General features: G+C 43.3%; 3 protein-coding genes across 7 annotated transcripts in view; 1 reads left to right on the plus strand and 2 right to left on the minus strand.

Annotated features, from left to right (window-relative positions):
- Positions 1-3,400, minus strand: part of HCN4 (hyperpolarization activated cyclic nucleotide gated potassium channel 4) — a 134,267-nt gene extending 130,867 nt beyond the window's left edge. Inside the window, exon 1 of the mRNA XM_027697886.1 lies at positions 3,050-3,400. Coding sequence (XP_027553687.1) covers positions 3,050-3,112 — 63 coding nt within the window. The 5' untranslated portion in view covers positions 3,113-3,400. The remainder of the gene's footprint in view (positions 1-3,049) is intronic.
- Positions 3,401-3,542: 142 nt separating this feature from the next.
- On the plus strand, positions 3,543-20,739 carry REC114 (REC114 meiotic recombination protein). Of its 2 annotated transcripts, XM_027697891.1 has the most exons (6): positions 3,543-3,798; positions 4,229-4,318; positions 14,221-14,304; positions 17,115-17,297; positions 17,994-18,062; positions 19,716-20,739. In XM_027697891.1, exons 1-6 carry the CDS (start codon positions 3,628-3,630, stop codon positions 19,875-19,877), a joined length of 759 nt encoding a protein of 252 aa, XP_027553692.1. In that variant the 5' UTR covers positions 3,543-3,627; the 3' UTR covers positions 19,878-20,739. The 2 variants fall into 2 exon arrangements, with proteins under 2 accessions (XP_027553692.1, XP_027553693.1); XM_027697892.1 differs by lacking the exon at positions 4,229-4,318.
- The window catches only part of NPTN (neuroplastin), a 46,424-nt gene continuing 45,187 nt past the window's right edge, over positions 19,932-21,168 (minus strand). For 2 of the 4 annotated variants that reach the window (XM_027697889.1, XM_027697887.1), the window contains exon 8: positions 19,932-20,990. The gene's annotated coding sequence lies outside the window, so the exon portion shown is untranslated. The remainder of the gene's footprint in view (positions 20,991-21,168) is intronic. The other 2 variants (XM_027697888.1, XM_027697890.1) reach the window with 1 other exon arrangement.

Genomic DNA, 21,168 nt, shown 5'->3' on the forward strand with positions numbered 1-21,168 from the left:
GCTGCCCCATCCCTGGAAGTGTCCAAGGCCAGGTTGGACAGGGCTTGGAGCAACCTGGGCTAGTGGAAGGTGTCCCTGCCCATGGCAGGGGGGTGGAATTGGATGGTTTTTAAGATCCATTCCAACCCAAATAATTCCCAGATTCTGTGGGATTCTGGTGCCAAACACAAGTCATCAGACTTTACTCCTACCTTACAATGACACTGAAGTACCTTCAGTCAGAAACGCACTGATTTAGTTTCTGTTTTTCATTTAAAAATGTAAAGCTTATTGCAAGGGGGTAGATTTTGTCAAGGAAAAAAGTGAAACAGGATAAAACTGCTGAGTAAAATTCAGTGAGTGCAGTTCACACAGCTGGGGAATGAGGTCTCCTAAAACATGAAGCTCCTCAGGACAGCAGAGGCCACCACACCAGAGCCCAGAACAACACATGGTCCTTGGCTTCAACGTTTTGTGTAAGAAACCTCTAAATTCACCTCCCCCATGCACATGTTGGCAGAACTGTATGAGGGTATTTTGGGGAGGGGTACAGAACTGCTGGACAATAATCCCAAATGCTGTAGTTTCATTAGAACTGAGAGATGTGGGCAGATCACAGACTGCAGATCACATTCTGATGAAAGCAGGTACAACTACGGGAAACATTAATTAATGGAATAAACTTCAGGAAATACCACAACTTCTAACAAAGCAACTAAAGAATAAGGTAACACTATTTATTACAGAAATGAAAGCAATAAATCAAGTATTCTGAATAGAGCATTCTCACTAGCCTGTTCTTTATGCCTCTGGGGTAATCCCATTCATCCTTTTAACACAGCTGGGTAGGAGCAGAAGGGAAGTTGTCAGTACCACAGGGAAACCTCCAGAATTTCTAAAATGTACCTTTTGTTCCTTATTTTATCCATTTCATGCACCTGGCAGCCTTGATTTTGTTAATAAACTGTTTGTCCAATTTGTATGAGCTACTGCAGCCCATCCCCTGCACTTGTGGCAAATCTACACTCGCACTTGGCGGTCACGGTGATATGACTTTATTGTTGCTGTTATTACCTCCATTATTATTAAAAATCAATAATGTAGACAGCTCAGCAAAATGTCCAGTACCAAAATCAACTGTTAAACGTCTAACAATAGTATTAACACATTATCAAATCCATATGGTGCAGGAATGGATCTCTCTTCCTGTATGGATCTCTCTACTTTTGGCAGAGTTTCTGTAATTTATTGACACGACCAGGTACTTCTGCAGTGAGAAAATTAACTTGTACCACTGCAGTCTGTGAAGTACAAACCTGAAGTACATCACAATGATAAACCCTCAGCACCTATGTGGGATTTGCCTTCTCATTTCTGATGAAACACATTTTAACCTGTCAGTCTCCTGACAGTTTTTACCTGTCTCTTTCTTCTACATTTTATTCTGTAATTTTAAAAAATTGGCAGCCTATCCAGCCTTAAAAAAACCCAAAAAAATCCCAACAAAACATTTTAACCATTTTCCTGCATTTCTGCTCTCTGAATCAACAACTAATCATGCAATTCCCCAAGGAAATCAGAATCAGCAAGAGCTTGTGTATCAGCCTTAACACAATGCTCATTTTACTTTATAGATATATAAAACCAACAGGCATTCACATCCAAAAAGCAAAAACAAACTAATAGACCCCAGCCAAGCAAAAACCCATGAGCAGATGGGAGTATGTGATGCACTTGGTTTCCTTCTGCCTCTTTCAGACCCGCATTTTGATATTTTGGTTTGGTGAAATACTAAGCTTTTGTTTTCCCCCTGCAGAAGCCTTTAGCACATCTGCCAGAAATCACTCTTGGAAAACAGACACTGCAAACAAACTGTTTCCCACAGAACTTCAGCTGAATTAGAGGAAAAATAGATTCACTACCTATACTGTCTTTCTCTGACAATAATATTCAGCTTCTTCGTAGATTGCAAGAAAGTCCCAAGTCTGCAGGCAAATTCTGAATGTTTGACAAGCACAATTTGAGAAATCCTTGTGGGGAAGCAGTGATTAGACAAGGCAACTGGCAGCTGGGAAGCCCACGCTGTATCCCCTGTTTCATTGCTGATTTCTCTGGATGACCTTGTCAAGTCATTTAATGCCTTTCTGCCTGTGTTCCCCTCTCTGCAAAATGTTTATCTAAACACCTCCCTTTTGGAAACACTGTAAAATTGTTTATTTTGGAACGTTCCTTGGATGTTAAAGTGGCTCTGGGGTGTGACATTGGACGAAAAACACAACATCCACAAGACATAAATGTCAATCTGATATTTTCTAATAGATGAAAATTCACAGTTTAATAGATTAGCTTTGTACTTGAAGGTTTTATTTTAGATGAGACAGTAGTTACTCATTCTATTTTAACCTTATCCATCAGCCAAGCCAGCATCATCAATGCAAGCGATAAAAATAAGAAAAAGCAGAAAAAATTGGCATAAACTTTGTTCTGTCCTTAATTTAAGAAGTATGATTATTTAGACAAGTTTCATCTTGGGCAGCTATGTGCTGCTGGCAGTGGGCAATGCTGGGAACTGGGATTAAAGTTCCTGGGATGGCACCCTTAGGCATGCTGATGGTTTAAGAGAGGCTGGTGGTGATGGGCATCCTCAAGCCCATTTAGGTCACTCCCAAATGGTACCCGGCTCCTCAGTGACCTTGACCAGCTCATGCACATTATTGTTAATGCCCAAGACATGTTCTATAAATGGAATACCTAAGTGCAGTCTTATTATGAGTCATTTCACCACCGCTCCTCAGCTAGGAAAAGTGCAGCATTCCATAATTGTAGGAGCAAACTAATAGCAGAGAGGGAGCAAAATGGGGAGAAAAGTGCAATTTGATTTATTAATCCAGCTGTTGGCCCATGCTGGTTTAAAAACATCCAGCACACACTGAAAAGAGCTTTTCTGAGACCCCACTTCAGGTACCACAAAAGCCCTGTTGTAACTCTGTGAAGCGAGCACCACACCAAGAAACGGAAAGGCAACTGAGAGTGTAGGACAGCGTTTTTATAGGGACCTGTCGTGTTTCACCTGCGGAAGGATGTGTGCTGACATTATGAGAAACACAGCATCGTGGCCGGCTTCCACAGGCATTTCTCTGAGGGCACTGACAGCCCACGGAAGCTTCACCTTCACCTCCTCCTCCTCCTCGCTGCGCAGTCCGGACCGAGCTCCCTCACACCCCACAAAATGGCGGCCGCGCGCGCCGCGGGGTCCGCGCTCCGCTTTCCCCTCGGCGCCGCCGGGCAGACCTGCCACATCGGCACGGCCGCAGGCTGTTGGGAGAAGGGGGCGGCTGTAGCCGCGCTCCCCTCGGAGGAAGAGAGGGGAAGGAGAAAAGGAAAGCAGGAACACAGGACCTGGCGCGGGGCCCCGATGAGGCGAGCGGAGCAACCCCACTGCCGCTCGCGCGCCCCATCGGCTACAGAAAGAGCAGCCGAGCGCCAGCGCGCCTCGCGCTGATTGGCGAACAGCTCCCGCCACGCGCTCTCTTCTCCCTCCTATTGGCTCCTGCTTCCCGCGCAGCTCCCGCGCGCCACCGCCCCCTCAGGGCTCTCGGCTCCCTCAGCGCCCTCAGGGCCGCGGTCCCTCAGCCCCCTCACTGCGGGATGGCGGCAGCCGGCGGCGTTCGCGGCTCAGAGCCTGTCCCGGGCTCAGCGCTGGGCGGTGCCGGCGACACCTCCCTCCTCGGCAGCGCCACAACGTGGCCTTTGAAGCGCTATGGCCGCTTCCTCCCGCCGAGGGCCGGTGACGATGAGGGGCAAAACACCTCCTGGAAGGTGCGGGGGGGCGGCGGGGCGGTGTGGGGTAACTGGCTCCGCTGTGAGGCAGACAGGAATATATGAGGCCTTTCAGGTGTGTTTTTCAAAGTCCAGAGCTAATGCAGGAATCTGGAGAAGTGCTTAATGAATTATTGTCAGCAGATCAGAGGTAGAATGACTAATAGCCCAGGTTTTTTAATTTTTATTCTTTCATTCAGCAGTGACCTGTGGTATTAAAATCTAGAGATCAAGTTGGAAGAGTCCAGAGAGTTGTTTAAAGTACTTAAATCTGTATATCGAGGTATAATTAGTAAAGTCATTAAACGTGCCTCCTGTCTTGGGAGCATAGGGCAAGTTGCACCGACCTTTGAAACCTTTTGTTTTGCACTAGAAATAGCAATTATAGATCTCTGCTTACAGGGACAGATTTTTCTTTGTCTTTTTAAAGGTGTTTGAATCAAATGAAGAATCGGGCCCTCTTGTCCTCACCATTGTGGTGTCTGGCCATTTCTTTATTTCCCAAGGGCGAACAGTTCTGGTGAGTTTATCATGCACAAAGAACATTTCTCCCTTCATGTCACCATCAGTATTAACTTCATTTCTCTTCTCAGCTTTACCTTCTGTCCCAATGAATGGAAACTGCCGATTTTGTTTTGCTTGTGGTAACTCTCATGTTTGCTTTCTCTTCAGATTTGTCAGAATAATGCTAAATGCATTATTTCATACTGAGGTACAGCATTTTTTCTGTGGTTCTAAAAGTCTAGATTAAGAGGTATTGGGTAAGTGCTGCTGATGTTGACAGGTAATTCATGGTTGTCTTCCGTGATTCTTCTGCCTAAGAAAACGGGGAAAATACATTGTTAAGAAATACATAAAACCAGGATTTCCAGCTAATTTATTGCCACTGACCTGTTACTGTTTTGGTTTGATAATTTGGTTTATCAGAGGGTTTTTTCTGTGTTGCATAATGTGATCTAACATACAACATACATCTCTGGAGACAAAATAACAACTACAAGGTTGTGGCAGTTGATTTTCCTGTAGCCTGTACTTACTTAAGCATAACCAGCTACTAAAGACTTCACAATGACACCAAAGAGGTTAAAAGGAAAACTCTGTCTAGGAGGAGTGGGTTTTATGGTCATGACAGAGAAAGCCTTGCTGGAAGGTGGAATTAAGTGTGTTCAGTGCATATCACCAGTACTCAGTGATGATAACAAGTAGGAACTGACTGATAAATATATTAGAAAGCTATTACAAACCACTGAAAGATGCTGCAGCATGAAGATAACAAGGCTTTTTAATACAAAATGTGTAAGAGACTGTGTTGCAGCTTTAAATGGGTATAAGCTTATAAATTAGTTTTTACTGTGCCTCTTAAAAGGTCTTAAACTTAGAGAAATTTAAGTCTAAGGGGAGAACCGAGGATATCCTTGAATTTTTTGGCCTCTGAGTGTGTTAGGTCTATTGAATAGATAATGAATGAGCCAACAGAGAGCTGTCAGGTTGGAGAGCCCTCATACAAGACATGGCATTTGGCTCATATTTCGTGAGGACAAGGTAAAAATGGAACATAGAAAGTATTTTAGCATTTGTGTTGAATAAGAAAAAGGGATGGATTATTGAAAATGTAGATAGAAATGAGAATTGCTGCCATCTCTTAGCAAATTCTGCTTGGAATGATTCAGTGCAGGATGCTCCTCTCCAGGGGTTGATCCTGTTCCCCGTGTCCAAATCACATGGCAGTCACTGTTAGTAACTAGTGTCTTACATGACTCTGAATGTCCTTGAAATAACCATATAAAACCTAACTACAAGTAAGTTTTAATAACTAAAAACCAAACAGACACAACCAAAAGCTGCAGCCCTTCAAAGACTGCCTCTGGCAAAGGCTGAATCTGGCAAGTAACGGGGGCAGATAAAAGTGTGTTGTTGGAAGGGATGAAGTATCAGAAAAGCTTTATAAAGACTTGGCTGAGAAAAGCACTTTGTTGCAGCTCTTGGGTTTAGTGGCTAGTGAAGCTGTCAGGCAGCTGCCTTGCATGAAATGCCAGATGAGGAACTTCTGGGATCTGTCAGGACTGTTTCAGCTTCTGAGAGACACTGAGATACTGCAGTGGCTATCACATGGTGCAGAAGAGAGGTGGAACAGACATGCTTGGTAAATGTGACCAAAATGTATTATTGAGAGTTTTAAAAAAAAAAGTAGTGGTGGTTGTTTTTTTAACGTTTATTTTGGCAATGCTTCTATACCAACCTTAAGGCAAACAAACACCGGCGTTTTCTTAAGTGTTAGAGCAAAGTTATAGGAGTTTGATTTTACAACCTGTCAGTTCCTTTGGGTGCGCTGGTATTTGGGTTCATGGTGGAGATGTGTTCTGTGCATACAGGACCAAACTGGCACTGGTGCAGACATGCCTGTGTGTGTTTCTCAGAGACTGGAGGAGTTGCAGTCCTCCCACTTTCCCTCTTAAACCTACTCGAGTGGCTGAAAAACCCACCACAAAAATCACAGACTGCTTTGGGCTGGAAGGGACCTTAAAGCTCATCTCATCCCACCCCCTGCCGTGGGCAGGGACACCTTCCACTAGACCAGGTTGCTCCAAGCTCTGTCCAGACTGGCCTCAAACGCTTCCAGGGATGGGGCGTTCTGCAAACTCCTTATTGAGATGCCATCTAACAAAAAACCAGCTTGCAGCTCAGGCTGTTACTGCTGTAGAAATAATCAGCAATGGTTAATCGCACTGGTTCTGTCTCCCTGTCCAGCTGTCAGGAGCTGTCACAAACCTGTCACAATATTTAAACAGGCTTTGTACATATCGTGTTCTGGAGTCTGTCACAGACCAAATCCGCTCACTGGGGGTCCATTATCATGGACATTCTGTCACAGGGGATAATGCACACATTTCTGTGCCAGAGGGAATGTATCAAGTTTGATGGACTGTTGCAACTCTTGGGATGATTTAACTTGTATTCTCATTTCCTCTTGCTGGCCTGGGCTACTGACTATTGACTGTCCTTTTGATTGCCAAGGTGTTCTCCAGCACCTTCGTGCTGCCTTACTGGCATTGAAATTCCCTCTGATGTACTTATACAACTGTTTCTTGCTATGTAGTAACTGCATCCTTCAAGTTGTTGATGTCTGGTCTTTTGATCTATCTTCTAATCCCTACTTTTCAGACCTTTTGATGTACTCCAGGCTCCTGGGTTTGAGGGAACTGGATAACAATTAGCTTAGCTTTGTACCTCTGCACAGGAACATGGGGAGGCACAAGGTGTGTGTCAAAGGAACACCATTTCCTTCTCAACATGCATAACTACTGTATTTTTGTAAAAATTTCATGGGTGAATAATAAAAGGATTTTTTCTATTTTTCACCCACGTACAACATTCACTACAACTCCATTTGCACAAAACTGAAATAGTTGTGTAGAAAAGGAAATTTCTATTTCATCGATGGCTGGATTAACGTGATCTATGCTAGGAACAATATTCAAGTTTTTCTGACTTGCTATCAAAATATTTTGTCTATGATGGGTGTATTTTTGTATTCTCTTAGTCCTTTTTGTTTTCTTTGAGCAGGAGAGTTAAGAAAAGCTTTTCATTAAAGAATCATAGTTATTTAGAGTGCAGTGAAACTACGGCTCTTTTATTATCGTTTCTAAGAACAATATTTATAAAATAGCAATAAAATACTCACATATCCTAACAACTTTAATAAATACAGAAACAACTGTTTTCCTTTCAAAATACGATCTACTCCTTGCACTCAGCCAAATGGAATGAAGAGGAGGGTAAATGGAACTTCAGAGCACGGAACATAAAAATCCCTGATGCGTAATGCAAATTAAAGAGTGTTTTGCTTTGTTTTGGGTTTTGTGATTTGGTTTTTTTTTTTAAACTAAGTTCTTCATTTGGAATTAAATTACGTAACATATTTTAGGACCTGTTTTTGCTGCAGCGTTGCCTAACAGGCTGCATATTTGATGGCAGAAAAACCTCATTCTTGCACACTGAAGACAATGGAATTTTACAGGAATATCTCAACAGCATCTCTGTTCATTTCTGGCCATACTCAGGATGCATCACGTTCTCTTTACCACAACTCTTATTTCCTTTCCCCTCTTTGAATCAACGTATCATGAAAATTATATTTTGGTTTTATTCAGTGCAGTTATTTCTGGTGCTAGAATTCATAATATCCTACAAATTAAACAAATTGAAATTGTGAAGAGGACTTACTTAATAGCATAAAATTAATCCAGAGTAATTGATTTGTGACCTGATCTTTTGAAGTGTAGACTAAATGTCCTAAGTGCCCTCCCGGTCCCCTCATGACTTCTAATAAGCTACCAGTGCTTAGGGTACAGTAGACTCTAACTCATTAATTAGGCAGCATTCAGCAGACATTCTCATGTTCCTGATGCTCTTTGCAGTGCCTGAAACTCAGGCACCAAATTTTTGAGATGATATTCACAACAGTGCCTTGGGCAGAGATGGTCCCTGTGCAGTAAATGAGGACACTAGACAGAAACCCAGGGAGTGAGCAGGTTGCTAATGCTGCTTAGTGGTAGTGCACTGCAGAGCCACAGGAAGTTGTTCTTTTATTAAAGGTCCCATGATTGCTACTTGGAAGAGTAGCAGGAATCTTAGTTTTGTTGACTTATTTAGTACCACAGTCGTAGTTCTAAAATTTCAGTTTTACTTTGTTCATTTCAACATGTGCTGTTGACGTGATTGTTTTGGACAAGCTGAGTATCCTGCCTTAGCTTCCCATTTATGTTTGATGTAAAAGGCTTCTGATCTTTTCTCTTGCCCCAGTTCCTCTAAACCCAGCTTGTTAAGAGTAGGGACTTCTGTTAATGAAGTTTATTTACTCTGTAAAGTTAGAGTTTAATGTATGCTCTTGATCTAGGGACATATGAATTAAAGAAAAAATTCACAGGATGCCCTGAAGAGCTTTAGCCAGGTAAACCCATGGGCATCCTGCTCCCCTCTCTGTGCCCCTGGACAAGTGTCACTGTTCTAAAGTGTAGCTTAGAGGGAAAAAAATCCAACAAATCAGGTTCTCACTATTGACATATCAAGGTCTGTCCTGAGTTAGGGGCTTATCTGTGCTACTCACTCCTTCAGGGGCTGTAGTTTGTACCCATGTGGGGGAACTCTTGCTAGAAAGGAAGCCCCTGCTCCTGCCCTTTGGCCAAAGATTTGTGGTTCCTGAGTCCCCTCAAGGGTGGCTGGTGTGTCCTGGATTTCCCATTTCCTTTAGCATTCCTGCCTCTGTACACATGGAGCACTCTGTTTAATGAGTTCAACCCTCGTGTTCTTTTCCACAATCAAACAAGCTTAATAGCAAGATTTAAGATTCTAGGAGATTAAAGGTAAAAAAATTGCATACAAAAAGATAATGCAGAGCTTAGCATCCCTTTATTCCTTACTCCTGGCTGGCTGCCTTGGTTGTTGGGATTGGAAATTTTTGCAGGGACAACTTTCTGCTTCCCTCACTTTACAGGTTCTCTTATTTGGGGATATTTATTTTTTTGGTTGTGTTAGCACTTCTGCTCTTGACTTGCTTTTTGAGACAGCTCATACTGCAGAAATAAAACCTAATGTATTTGGCCTTATTTAGATCTTGGAAAAAGATACAAGTGAGAAAAATTTGTACTTTTCCAGGTGTGTTACAAGATAATACTGAAGGTGAGAATGAAATTATGTTCCAAGTTTAATTTTCACAACGTTTATCTTTCAGCTGGAATTACAGTTTCGTTCTACAGTCATTAATGAAGAATTTTCATTTTTTAAAATAGAAAACTCGTTATTATAGAAGAAAGTGTAAAACAGCAACTCCTTTTTTGGGAAGGCAATGAGTTAAAAATTACTATTTTTCAGATACATGCAAGCATTTGATTTAGAATCTCTATGTCAAGTTTCAAATATGCACAATTTAATTTCTCATAATAACCTGTTAATAACTGAATCCCTATTAAAGTGATCACCATCAAAACACTCACCTGTAAACATGTTCTCCAATTTTGCTTGTTTTCTGAAAGAATCTCAGTTTTGGTTATTCTTTAGTGTCTGTATAACACCTGAACATAATTTACAAGCTTTTCCAGATTGCCTGCTCTCACATCTTTATTTCTACTGTCTTTTGAGATAATGGTTATTAACAGTCTTCACAACTCCAGTATTTTTGTTCTGTTTTGTTTAGAACCACACAGTGGAGATACCTGAAATAATATTACCATTCCTTTGTTGCCAAATTAGGCACTGTTATTGTGTATGAATGTTAAATTACAATACCTTGAATATCAGAGGTCAAAAACGTTGGTATTTGAGCTTAACAAATGACACCTGAACCTTCAGTAGTGAATGCTCTTCCTGAAGAGATTTCTGCCAGTGCCTGAGCCCTCGGTGTGGTGAGCAGAGTTGTGGGCAGAGCCTCTCCCCCCTGGGGACAATGCCAGGGTATTTAACCCAGCCCTGCTGTTCTGAGCAGGGTTGCACGAGGTTGCAGGTGGGGTGTTCAGACCAGCAGAGCTTCGAACCCTTCCCCACAAAAGTGCTTTCCCAAATCTCGGCTTTCTCCCTGCCAGGGCACTGGGAGCAGTTCTGTGCTAGTTTTGCTGCCCACTTGTGTCCTGGTAGATTACCTTGGGAAAGGAACAGATTAAGGGACTGTCACAGGTGCCTCCCAGGAAACTTTGGCAGTAGATTGCTCTGTTTTCCAGGGAATTGTGTCCCGTGGTGCTGCCCAGCCTGTGTCAGAATGGTGCTGAGGCTGTCTTGCCTCAGTTCCCAGCTGGCACCACTCTGGCAGCTGTGCCTGGGACAGTAATGAATACAATAAACTCCCCTGATCTCATGCTGAACTCATCATTTCTTGGAAATGCACATTCCCAGTCTGTGGGATACCCAGCTGAGTCCTTAATCCATAACATTATACACCTCATACATTCACTCTAACTGTGAACCCAGAGAACAGACTGTTGTATTTGCATTTCATGAGCCTATTAGAAGTGGCAGCCCAAACTGGAGAATGTGTCTCGCTGGGTTTTGTTTGTCTTCTTTAATATTGGTTGTAATTTAAGGGCAGATTAGATCATGTTTGTGATCAAAAAAAAAAAAAGGGTTTTCCTCCTAAGCTGTTGTTTACACATAGTTTTGTTTGAAAACATCTGCCTTGTGAATGAGTGAAGCCAAACTAATTGATGCAAGCCTGCCTAGCTGAACTGGTACGTGAATAACATTTCTTAAATATATATTAATTTTTAGTTCAGATAGGGTTGCAATCTAACTAAAAATGTTCCTGTGTTCCTTAGCACCACAGGGTTTCCAGATGATCTAATAGAAAATACTCATAAATAACATGCAGTACCTTCGAAAACAGATCACAGATCATTGCCCAGTGCTGAAGTGTGAAGTCAGAACAAAAGTATTTTCCAGTCAATGCTGGACCCGATGGCTGTAAGGCAGGATCAGCATTACTGGCTTCTCTGCCTTGTGGAAGGTGTGGTCACATCTTGCCTGCTTCCAAAACATTTGGGAAACATCTTGTTTTCTGCTTCAGCTTAATTCTACTCAGAGTCCTCCCTCTGAGAAACTTAGATTTTTGTCAGAGATGTAGGGAACAGTTTCCCTTTACCACCAGGTTTTCAAAAGTCCAGTCGTGGAGAATGACAGGAGGGGTTTGTGCCTGACTGAATATTAAAGATCAAACTTAGAAAAGTGCTGCCATTTTTCTCTTCGCATTATAAACATCTGAGCTCTCATGTCCCTGCCCAGTTCTAGGCTGCCTTTTTAATCTATTCTGATTAATCTTACACTGCCATCTGGCTTTGCTCCTGCCCGGCTCTGACTGAAGCAGCAGTGGATGCTGCAGGGAGCACAGCCGCTGTTCCCTGCTCTGTCAGCCTGGTGGCAGCACAATCCGCAGGGACTGCTGCTGTCCCTGTGTCACTGCCCATGTCCCGAGCGCGCTGCGAGTCAGTTCGGCATCTCTGGGCAGGCACACACGGACAGTAAGCTCAATGGATTGCCTCGCAGCTCCCAGGCTCTGCCCCATGCCCAGCTCCCGGCTGTTGGCACAGATCCTCCCAGCTTCCAGTGGTGGAACCAGGGACACGTTTATTGTGCTCTTCGTTCTTGTTGCTCTGAACTCATTTACCTGAATTCATTTGCACTGGCACGGGCTGCCCAGAGAAGCTGTGGCTGCCCCATCCTTGGAAGTGTCCAAGGCCGAGTTGGACAGGGCTTGGAGCAACCTGGGCTAGTGGAAGGTGTCCCTGCCCAGGGCAGGGGGTGGAACTGGATGAGCTTTAAGGTCCCTTCCAGCCCAAACCATTCTATTGATTCATAACCATTTTATTGTTGACAGAATTGTCATTGTTAAGAATCTTTTTTTGTTGTAATTCAGGCAGCCTCAGATATAGTCTGTGCTGACTGAGGTAACATGAAAAAGCCATGAGGAATAGAATAAACCTTAACGTGGTGCAAAATTTGCCTTATTTGCTGCTTAGAATTGAAGAAAATCTAGAGGATGCTGATTAATGACAGTTATTGACCTAAACAATTTAACAGTGGAGTTCAGTCTGCAGAGCTGAGTTTGTCTGAAACCTTCCCTCTGCTTTTTCAGGCAGCTTGCACATGCAGGATCAGGTCTGGTGCATTGCTCAAGGGCTGCACTGAGTTTTTAAATTTTATTTAGCTATTCTTAGTTATTTATTTCTGCTTGGCAATTTACAATCAATCCAAGGTGCAAGAGAAAAGAAAATACTTTCTGCTTTGTTCTTCAGTTAATGAAACTTAAATTTTAGTTAAATCAGATTTTGGGGTTGGAGTTGAATAATCAGGAGTATGTAAACAAAAATTCTAAATGCTGTTTTTTCCCAGCTTGTTTTACTTCAGAAACAGGACACATAAAAGGAGAACCTGGGAAACGTCAATAAAATAGTTGGTAGGAAAGTTAAACAGTGGCTGCCTTTTATGATTTCTTTGAAAACAGTTATTATTTAAAGGAGACAACATTTGTCCAACCTTCATCTCTGGTGAAAGGAAAAACACTATAAAACCAGACTGAATACGGGAACAGCTATATTTAAGTTAACACAGTTGGTGTGTCTCCTAAACAGAAACTACTTGAACAGAGCGAGCACAAGTGGCCATAAGTTAAAGTGGCCTAGTGAAGGAATGGGATAGTAGAATTTGGGGGCCTGGTTCCACTTGTTCCCATGGCTCACAAAGGGAATTCTACCTATTGCTTTGACCTTGAGGCCTTTCACACCTTGGCAAGTCCTACCTTAAGGCATTGGAGTGTTCAGTACAGACACACTGCAAGGGACTGGCCCATCTCACCTGCTGTCAGCACCTGCTTTTACTGTGCTCAGGACAATACTTCCCTCCCTCTGACCCCACATCTTTTGGGAATGATACTTACCTGCTGTCAGACATTCTGGAGTCTCCTGGCAGGTGATGGGATCCAGTTTGCCTTTGGTTCAGCACTTCACTGCTTTTTAGACTGTAAAAGTGCAGTTAAAAACCTACATGCAGTTGCTGCGTGAGGTTATAAAGGCAATGCCAGCACAGCAAAGGAGCAGAATCACTGAGGTGATTCCTGTACCAAAATAGAATGGCAAATGGTTTTCCAGCCTGGACCTGCCTGAGATGGACAGTGACTGTGGCACACTGCTGGTGGTCCAGGATGGACAGGACTTGAGGGTTTTGACCCTTAGGGCCCCTTGAAAAGCAGCCTGTGCCCAAGCCATGGTCATTGAAAGCACTGTGAGTTCACATAAAACAGGTGCCTGATTTCCTGCCTGCCCTTAGGTTTGTTAATTGTTTATTTTTAACCCTGGACTTTGCTAACTAAGGGCTCAGAGTGCCTGGGGAGACACAGTCCGTAGCCTTGCAGTTGTTCTGTGACGTTTCCGCCTTCCTGGAGTGTTCTCACAGGATGCTGAGCAGTCCATCTAGTTTGAAGAGACTGACTGTAATGCAACTGGAGTATAAAAACATCTTTATCTAATTATCACAGCTGTTGCTTGTTTCCCTGAGTGCCATCTGGAGCAAAGGCCTCCCTGGATAAAGCAGGTGCTGTCCCATTCCCCGGCTTCGCCTGCCCTCTGCTGCCCTCCCAGGCAACTTCAGCTCTGATTGCAGCTGCTTTATCCTGCACTTCATCGAGGCTTTGATAACACGCACAAATATAAAACAGAAATGGAAATCATAACATACCTTGACATGGTGGTGTTACTGGAGCTGCGGATTTAATCCCTGGAGTGGTAAAAATTCCATATTGGCAGTTGTTTGACAGATACAAAAATTGCACGAACACAGTGACTAATCTTCATTAGGGATTTAATTACATCACATAACTGAAGCGTGTACTGCCAAGTGTTGCATATTTGCTGTGCAAGTGTTTTGTGTCCTGCTTTATTTCAGGAGGGCTTTTCATTGATTGATTCCCACAAGTGGCTCAAGATAGTGAGGAGAGCAGACTGCCTGCTGCTCCGGGCACAGGCAAAGGTGAGTTGAGCTGCTTTCAACACTTCTAATAGCCACTAAAACAATTCTGATTTTCTGGAGAAAATTTCTTAATATTGGCTAAATTAAGCCAGAAGTTGTAAATCATCTATATAAATCAGAATTATTTTTTTTTTACTCTAGATACTAAACAATGGATCGAGTCATCTTGTGTCTTTTATAAGTGCTAGTGTTCAGGGTTTTTAGCCTGCTCTCTGAGAGTTAGCTGCTAAAACAGCTGGACTGGTATTTATTACACAATCTGTCTGCCATGGCTAACAAAAAGATGAAGCAAATTTCTTCCATGAGTCAGACTTCACTTTGGCAAACAAACTATCCAAACAAGCAATTATTTAGCCATTTTGTGACCCCTGGCACAGTAGCAGTAGGTTGGTGCTTTCAGGTATTTGGTACTCAAGGCAACAAAAGGGATGTGTAGGTTTCTGGTCTTCTCACATCTCACAGTAAGTGATTGGTTCACCTTTAAATAATCAAACAGCACTTGTTACCAATTTATGGAAAAATCTTATGTTTTTTTGGTTCTTAGATGAACTCTGATACTTGCTCCTTAAGTATCTTACTGTTTTAAATTCATGGCTTGTGCCTGAAACACCTTTGTGCTGTGATTTTTGTCAGCTTGTTATAAAACATGGGCTGTCACTGCAGACAAGTCTCACCCTGGGGCAGGAATTGGTGCTGATGAACCAGAAGGGTGTTTCCTTTCCCATTAACAGACCCAGTCCCCCAGCACAGGGATTCTGCTGCATCTTTCCAGGAACACGAAACATCACAGTCACTCCAAGGCTTAACAAACCTCTGAGGGACACTTCAGGCAAGGAGGACTGTTAACATAGTCTGAAATAAATTTGGTGCATCTAAATGTTCACTTACCACAAATTCACATGGCAGACTGGATTTAGTGGCACTGCAGTGGTTCTACCACACACTTTATGTCCCAAGTTGTAGCTGAAGTGATGCCTTTAATGCTGTCAGTGTATGAAGCTTCTGTGCTCATCTTTCTGGTAAATTTTATATTTATCTTGTACTCCTTGTTTTTTCTAAGTCGTTAATATTGCATTTATAGTGGAACTTACTCATTACTTAAGAAATATCATTTCAATAGGGCACTGTGGACTCTTAGCAGAATGAGGCTGGAGCCTCTCATATAAACAGGAGCAAGGTGAAAGTTCTTAATATTCTTGCAATAAGTAATTTCACTGCATATTGTTTTCATTGAGCTCAGCCCCCACCCCAGCATGGAGAAGTGCAAATTGGATGATTCACGTGACCTCAGGGTTCTTTAAGACATCAGCTTTAGGTTCAGGTGTGACTGCCCAGTACTCAGTTTATGCTAAACCTTGACATCATCTCAGCTCTCTTTCCAGAAAGGAAGAATGTTTCATTTTCAAAGTCGAAAAAGGGTAACTAAAACAAGTAGACTTTGAAAGTCTCCAAAAGGAATTCAAGTTCAGTTCCCTTTCTGTCATTTTTAATGAGAACTCACCTGTCTGGCATCCCACAGATCAGTTCTTGGTTATGTGCAGCTTTGCAGATACATCTTAGTTAATCAGAACAAATACAACCAGGCACTGGTGAAATGAGGGCTACACTTCACATTATTGTGACATTTTTCCCTTGCAAAGGCACTGAGACAAGGTTTTATTCTTACACTGCCCTAAAAATCATTTTATGTGATACAAACATCTTAAAATAACAGGCATGTAAACAGGGAGGCTGTCAGGAAGAGCTGGCTCATGGCTGAGACAGAAATCCTGACACTGAGAGCTGTCCCCACACTCGGTACCCGCAGCCCGGCAGCGCGTCCAAGCACCAAAAAACAGATTGGATGTTGAAACCTCAGAAGGATGAACACTCAAGTAAGCCAGGCTGGCCCAAGAAAAACTTGCTGCTTTTCTAGGAGTTTAAGTGTTTTAAATTGGAAATTTCAAGATCAAACAGGAAGTCCCATTAATTCACTCCCTAAACATTCAATATCCATCTGCCTTACATCAGCTCAGGGTGCTTAGGCCAAGCTTATCACACACAACAGACTCTGCCATCCCCATTTCAGGGCAGTTTGCTGGACCTCAGACACTTAAAAATATTATGGTACAGCTTGACAACCTCTGCTGGGGGTCAGAACTGTCTGGGTTTCTTTCATTTTGAGTAGTTCACTGTTTAAAGCAATGCATTGGAATTTCTTGCACTCCCATTCAACATATTGGCTTCTGTTCAAGGAACATTCAGGTGAAAGCCAAACAATGTTCAGGTTTAGCTACACACAGGTAGACCAGGTGGGTAGGAAGGGCTGGGTTTGATGCATCAGGAACAAATCCCAACTGGAACATACCATTCCCCGAATTTCTAGTTCAGATTCCAGAGTTAACTTCTTACTGTGGTGTCATGTCATTTTTTGCCACAGAAAACTGTCAAGTTGGCCTGTCCTTACAGGATACTACTTGCAGCAACAACAAAACTCATTTCCTGCTCTGTGTGTAAAAACTGTTGCCATGACAAGGTTTGTTCACATGGCTGTACCTTTAATTAGTGAGAGGTGGCCCTGCATCTCTCACTTATCCTTTTCTTGCATATTTTTAACTGATTTTCAATTTGGGAATCACAGTCTTCTGGTTCAGCTGCTGGGAAAAAAATGAAAATACAGCAGGGAAAACTTGTTTCTTTGTTTTTAAGTTGGTGCAGTGACCCAAGAATCTCTCGCCTCCTTCCCCACTTTAACAAGCAGGGATTTCATTAAATCAGAGTAGTTTGAGGGCTTTCACAGTTAATTTCCTTCCCCTCTGGTTTTTGAGCAGAATGAGTGCCGCATGTTCCGTGTGCAGTTTGGTGGGAATTCCAAGGAGGAGATGCTGGGACACTGCTGCAGTTGTGTTCACAGACTGTCTGAGTATGTTCCCGTGCACGGGGCTGAGGAGCAGAGCCAGCAGCTGTACCACGGCCTCAGCCAGGAAACCCAGGGCATGGACACTGAGCGTGGAGTAAGTCAGAACACACAGACAGAAGGATAACCAGCTGTTAGTGCTGGAGCTGGAAAGGACAAGTTTCTTGCAACTGTGAGACCATCCACATGAGATATGAGTTGGGACCCCCCTGGCAAATTTTCAAATTAATTGTACAGGGTAAAAAAAATGAGCAGAGCCATTAAGTAACCCTGTATTGTGTCTCCTTTTTGTGTTCACCTACACCTGGGTTGCAGTGGTAGTGATTGCTACAACTGCAGATGTACAGTGGGAGCGGTAGGAACAGTTTGAGCAAGGTAGGAACAATGTTTCCCCTCTCCAAGACTAAGCTCTGAGGTAAATGAAAAAGGCAGAAAGTTTCTGAGGGTGCCTTATTCTTAAATATATGCTCTCTTCAGTGTGTAGACCCATGGGAAGGAAGCAGCATGCTCCTGTGATCATTCATGCAGAGCTTTTTTAAAGTTACTTCTAGGAAGTAGTTTAAAACTTAGCTCAGACATGAAATAATGGGCCTGTAGTTAAATTGTTGCATCTTTCATTTTTAAAGACTTGAGCAGATGTGCATGCAGGTTCCATAAAAAGATGCCTTTTTACTGCATAAGGTAGCTGAGCACATTCCCTTCCCGTCAGCTCTAAAAATGGAACTACTTCCCTCTTGCACATTCCCACACTCTGCTTGGTAACAAGCCCTTATTTGCATTTGATATTTTCTAGCCAGATGAGTCTCTACAAGATTCCTGCACAAGGCTTGGAGAAAGAAGATCTGTAGCACAGCTAGCACAGGTAAAAACATAAAAGTCTTAATATTTAGATCCTTCAGCTGAATCTGTCAGGCACAGAGAGAAAGAACTCAGATTCCATATAAACATCTGGTAAATGTCTTCCCTGAACATCAGGATGCCATCATCCCCAGCAGCAAAACACAGGATCTGTGTAATGATGCAAACCCAGGTATTTGGTGGTGTAATTACTCCATTTGCATACGAACAAATGACACACTGAGAACAAATAAATACCCAGAGGCAACATCCCAGTGAATGGCTTTGGCACTGGTTTGACTCTGCAGAAATGACTTCTGCAGGCAGAGCTGAAATCTGAAAATACCAATCACAGAAACATGATTTGGTTGGGATGGGACCTTAAAGCTCATCTCCTTCCACCCCCTGCCACAGGCAGGGACACCTTCCACTAGCCCACGTTGCTCCAAGCCCCTTCCAACCTGGCCTTGGACACCTCCAGGGATGGGGCAGCCACAGCTTCTCTGGGCAACCTGGGACAGGGCCTCACCACCCTCACAGGGAAGAATTTCCTCCCAGTATCTCATCTATCCCTGCCCTCTGGCAGTAGGAAGCCATTCCCTATTGTCCTGTCCCTCGACACCCTTGTCCCAAGTCCCTCTCCAGCTCTCTTGGAGCCCCTTTAGGCACTGGAAGAGCTCTAAGGTCTCCCTGGAGCCTTCTCATCCCTGACCCGCAGCAGATCCCATATTCAATGGACAGCTCCCAAGGTAAATAACTGGAAATGAACTGTTCTCCTTTACTGGGAATTTGGACTAAGTGCAGGAGCTGGAATTAGCAGAAAACTCCACTCTTTCCAACTTGTGTTTTTGCAGTTGTTTCTCTGGGTCTTTCCATAGTCATAGGGTGATCACAGAGTCCCAGACTGCTTTGGGGTGGAAGGGACCTTACAGTCCATCTCATTCCAACCCCCTGCTACAGGCAGGGAATGATCCATGTTCTTTGCATCAGTGCTACAAGGGACAATTCCCATACTCCCTATTAGATGGATCTGTCATCCCTTAAACACAGATGATTCCATTAGGCTGTGCCTTTCTCCAGGCATTGCCTGTGGATGCTGGAAGCAGCCAGGGCTTCCACAGCCCATGTCCTGCATCTTCCACTCTGCTGCCACTCATTTTATTTACACTGACCAGTGATAAAATGCCCAGAGTTCTCCCACCACCAGAGGAAAAAGCTGAGGGAGGTGGTTAAACAGGGATGAAAAGGATGTTTTAACATTTCAAAAGCCCCACAATTTACTTCTACAAGACGTTTTGCTAAATTAAGAGCTCAGAAGTGCACACTTGTTATCCCTACACAATTCTCGTGGCAGTGTGGATGCTTCGCGTGGGATCCACTGCTCTTACACAGAATGGATGTTCACCAAGAAGCCACACTGCCCAGGAAATTGGCATTTCCAGTTTAAATTTCCAATTTAAGTAACCGCAGTAAAATTTGACATTGTGTAAAAACTCCACTGGGATCAGAGCAAAACCTGAATACAGGAATCCTACCTGATCAAGGCGTTCCAACAGCATGAACCAGGGCAGATCCATCTTTATCCAGTGTCAGAGGAAAACTCGGATGTACGTGTGTTGTCAGGGATCTGCTGTGTCCGAGGGCAGTGCAACCACTCTGGTTTTTGTTCCTTCCCCAGTCGGTGCTGAGGAGGAGGCCCGAGCTGCCCCAGGCCTACAGGCACGTGGTGTGGCCTGCACACGAGCTGGGGCCCTTCATCCGCCTCTGCCTCATGGACCAGCACTTCCCAGCCTTCGTGGAAGATGTGGAGAAGGAATTGCAGAAACTCACAGAAGGTTGAGAAACACCACTTTGTACCAAGTGATTAAAGTGTTGAAAAACAAGACCCCTGGGGTTTTTTGTCAGTGTTTTATTTTTAAAAACAGGTGAATCCACTTTTTATACATCATTGCACTTCAACAAATACACAGAACACGAGTTCATGCAGCTACAGTTACGCACATCATGAGAACCCTGGTAGGTCTATTTCTACAATCTTTAAATCATGAGAAATTACAGTGTCAAACTAAAGAGGAATAACTAGTTGCATAGAATATCACCATGCTGTAACATTTCATCATTTAAACAAAAAAAAAAAAAAAGAAAATTATAAAAGTTTGCCTGAATTGAATGTACAAGAATATGTTGAACACATCAGTGCAAAAGGATTTGAGAATTTACATGAGTTAACAAAAAAAAAAAAATCACTTAAAAAGCAATCATATATATATATTTATAAACTGAAGGTTTGTTTTTGTTTCCAACTGCATCCCACCACCACCACCCCCGGGAACCATCCCAGCTCCGCCGCCCAGGACACCCCGTGCTCCGCAGTTAAGCCCTTAAGGTAATTCCAATGTCTCACTTGTCCCAGTGCCAGCCCGGCATCGCTCTCTCCTCTCAGCCATACAGTAAGGAATGAATATCAGCAGCTTCAAAATGAACCACAATGACTTCTGGTTTCCCCTCCCCCCCCAATATAAATATATACTGTATATATTTTTAAGTTCTGCTGTACTTTACAAAAGAAGTCTCACTAGATGGCAGCGGTGCGGTTTGAGCGGTGCCAAATTTAACAGCTACAGGAAGTAAAAAATGGCGCATGCGTGAACCCGCCTGGCTACTGCTCATGGTAAAGAGAGTAAAGGGAAAAAAAAAAAAAAGCAACATTCACAGCACATCAAGCCCAAAATAGTTTACACCTTCTACACGGAAGCATTATTAAAATTGATCTGGCTAGGTCATCCTTGCAGGAGAGGCTAAATAAGGCATGCGTTAGACAGTCATATCGTTGCTCACTTGGAAAGGAAAGAAAAAAAAAGAAATCAGACAGAACTGGAGTTCTAGAACCAAGAGTTCCAACCCTTAAATTTAGCAGGTCATATTGCCATCAGTCTCTCAGAAACTTAAAGCTCTAAAAAAGAAACGAGAAAGAGGTGCTAGTCAATGGTGGACCCCGCGAGCCGCCAGCCTGCAATCCACGCGCTCGCGGGAGGGGCACGGCCGCCCCCGGGCCAGCGCCGCTCCTGACCCCCGGGACGAGGGGGCGGCTTTGGAATTGCAGTGTGTGTTTTTGGAGCAGGTGGGGCGTT

Source organism: Neopelma chrysocephalum, unplaced genomic scaffold, assembly GCF_003984885.1.
Source record: "Neopelma chrysocephalum unplaced genomic scaffold, ASM398488v2 Primary Assembly neopelma1_124, whole genome shotgun sequence".
NCBI classification, from domain to species: Eukaryota; Metazoa; Chordata; class Aves; order Passeriformes; family Pipridae; genus Neopelma; species Neopelma chrysocephalum.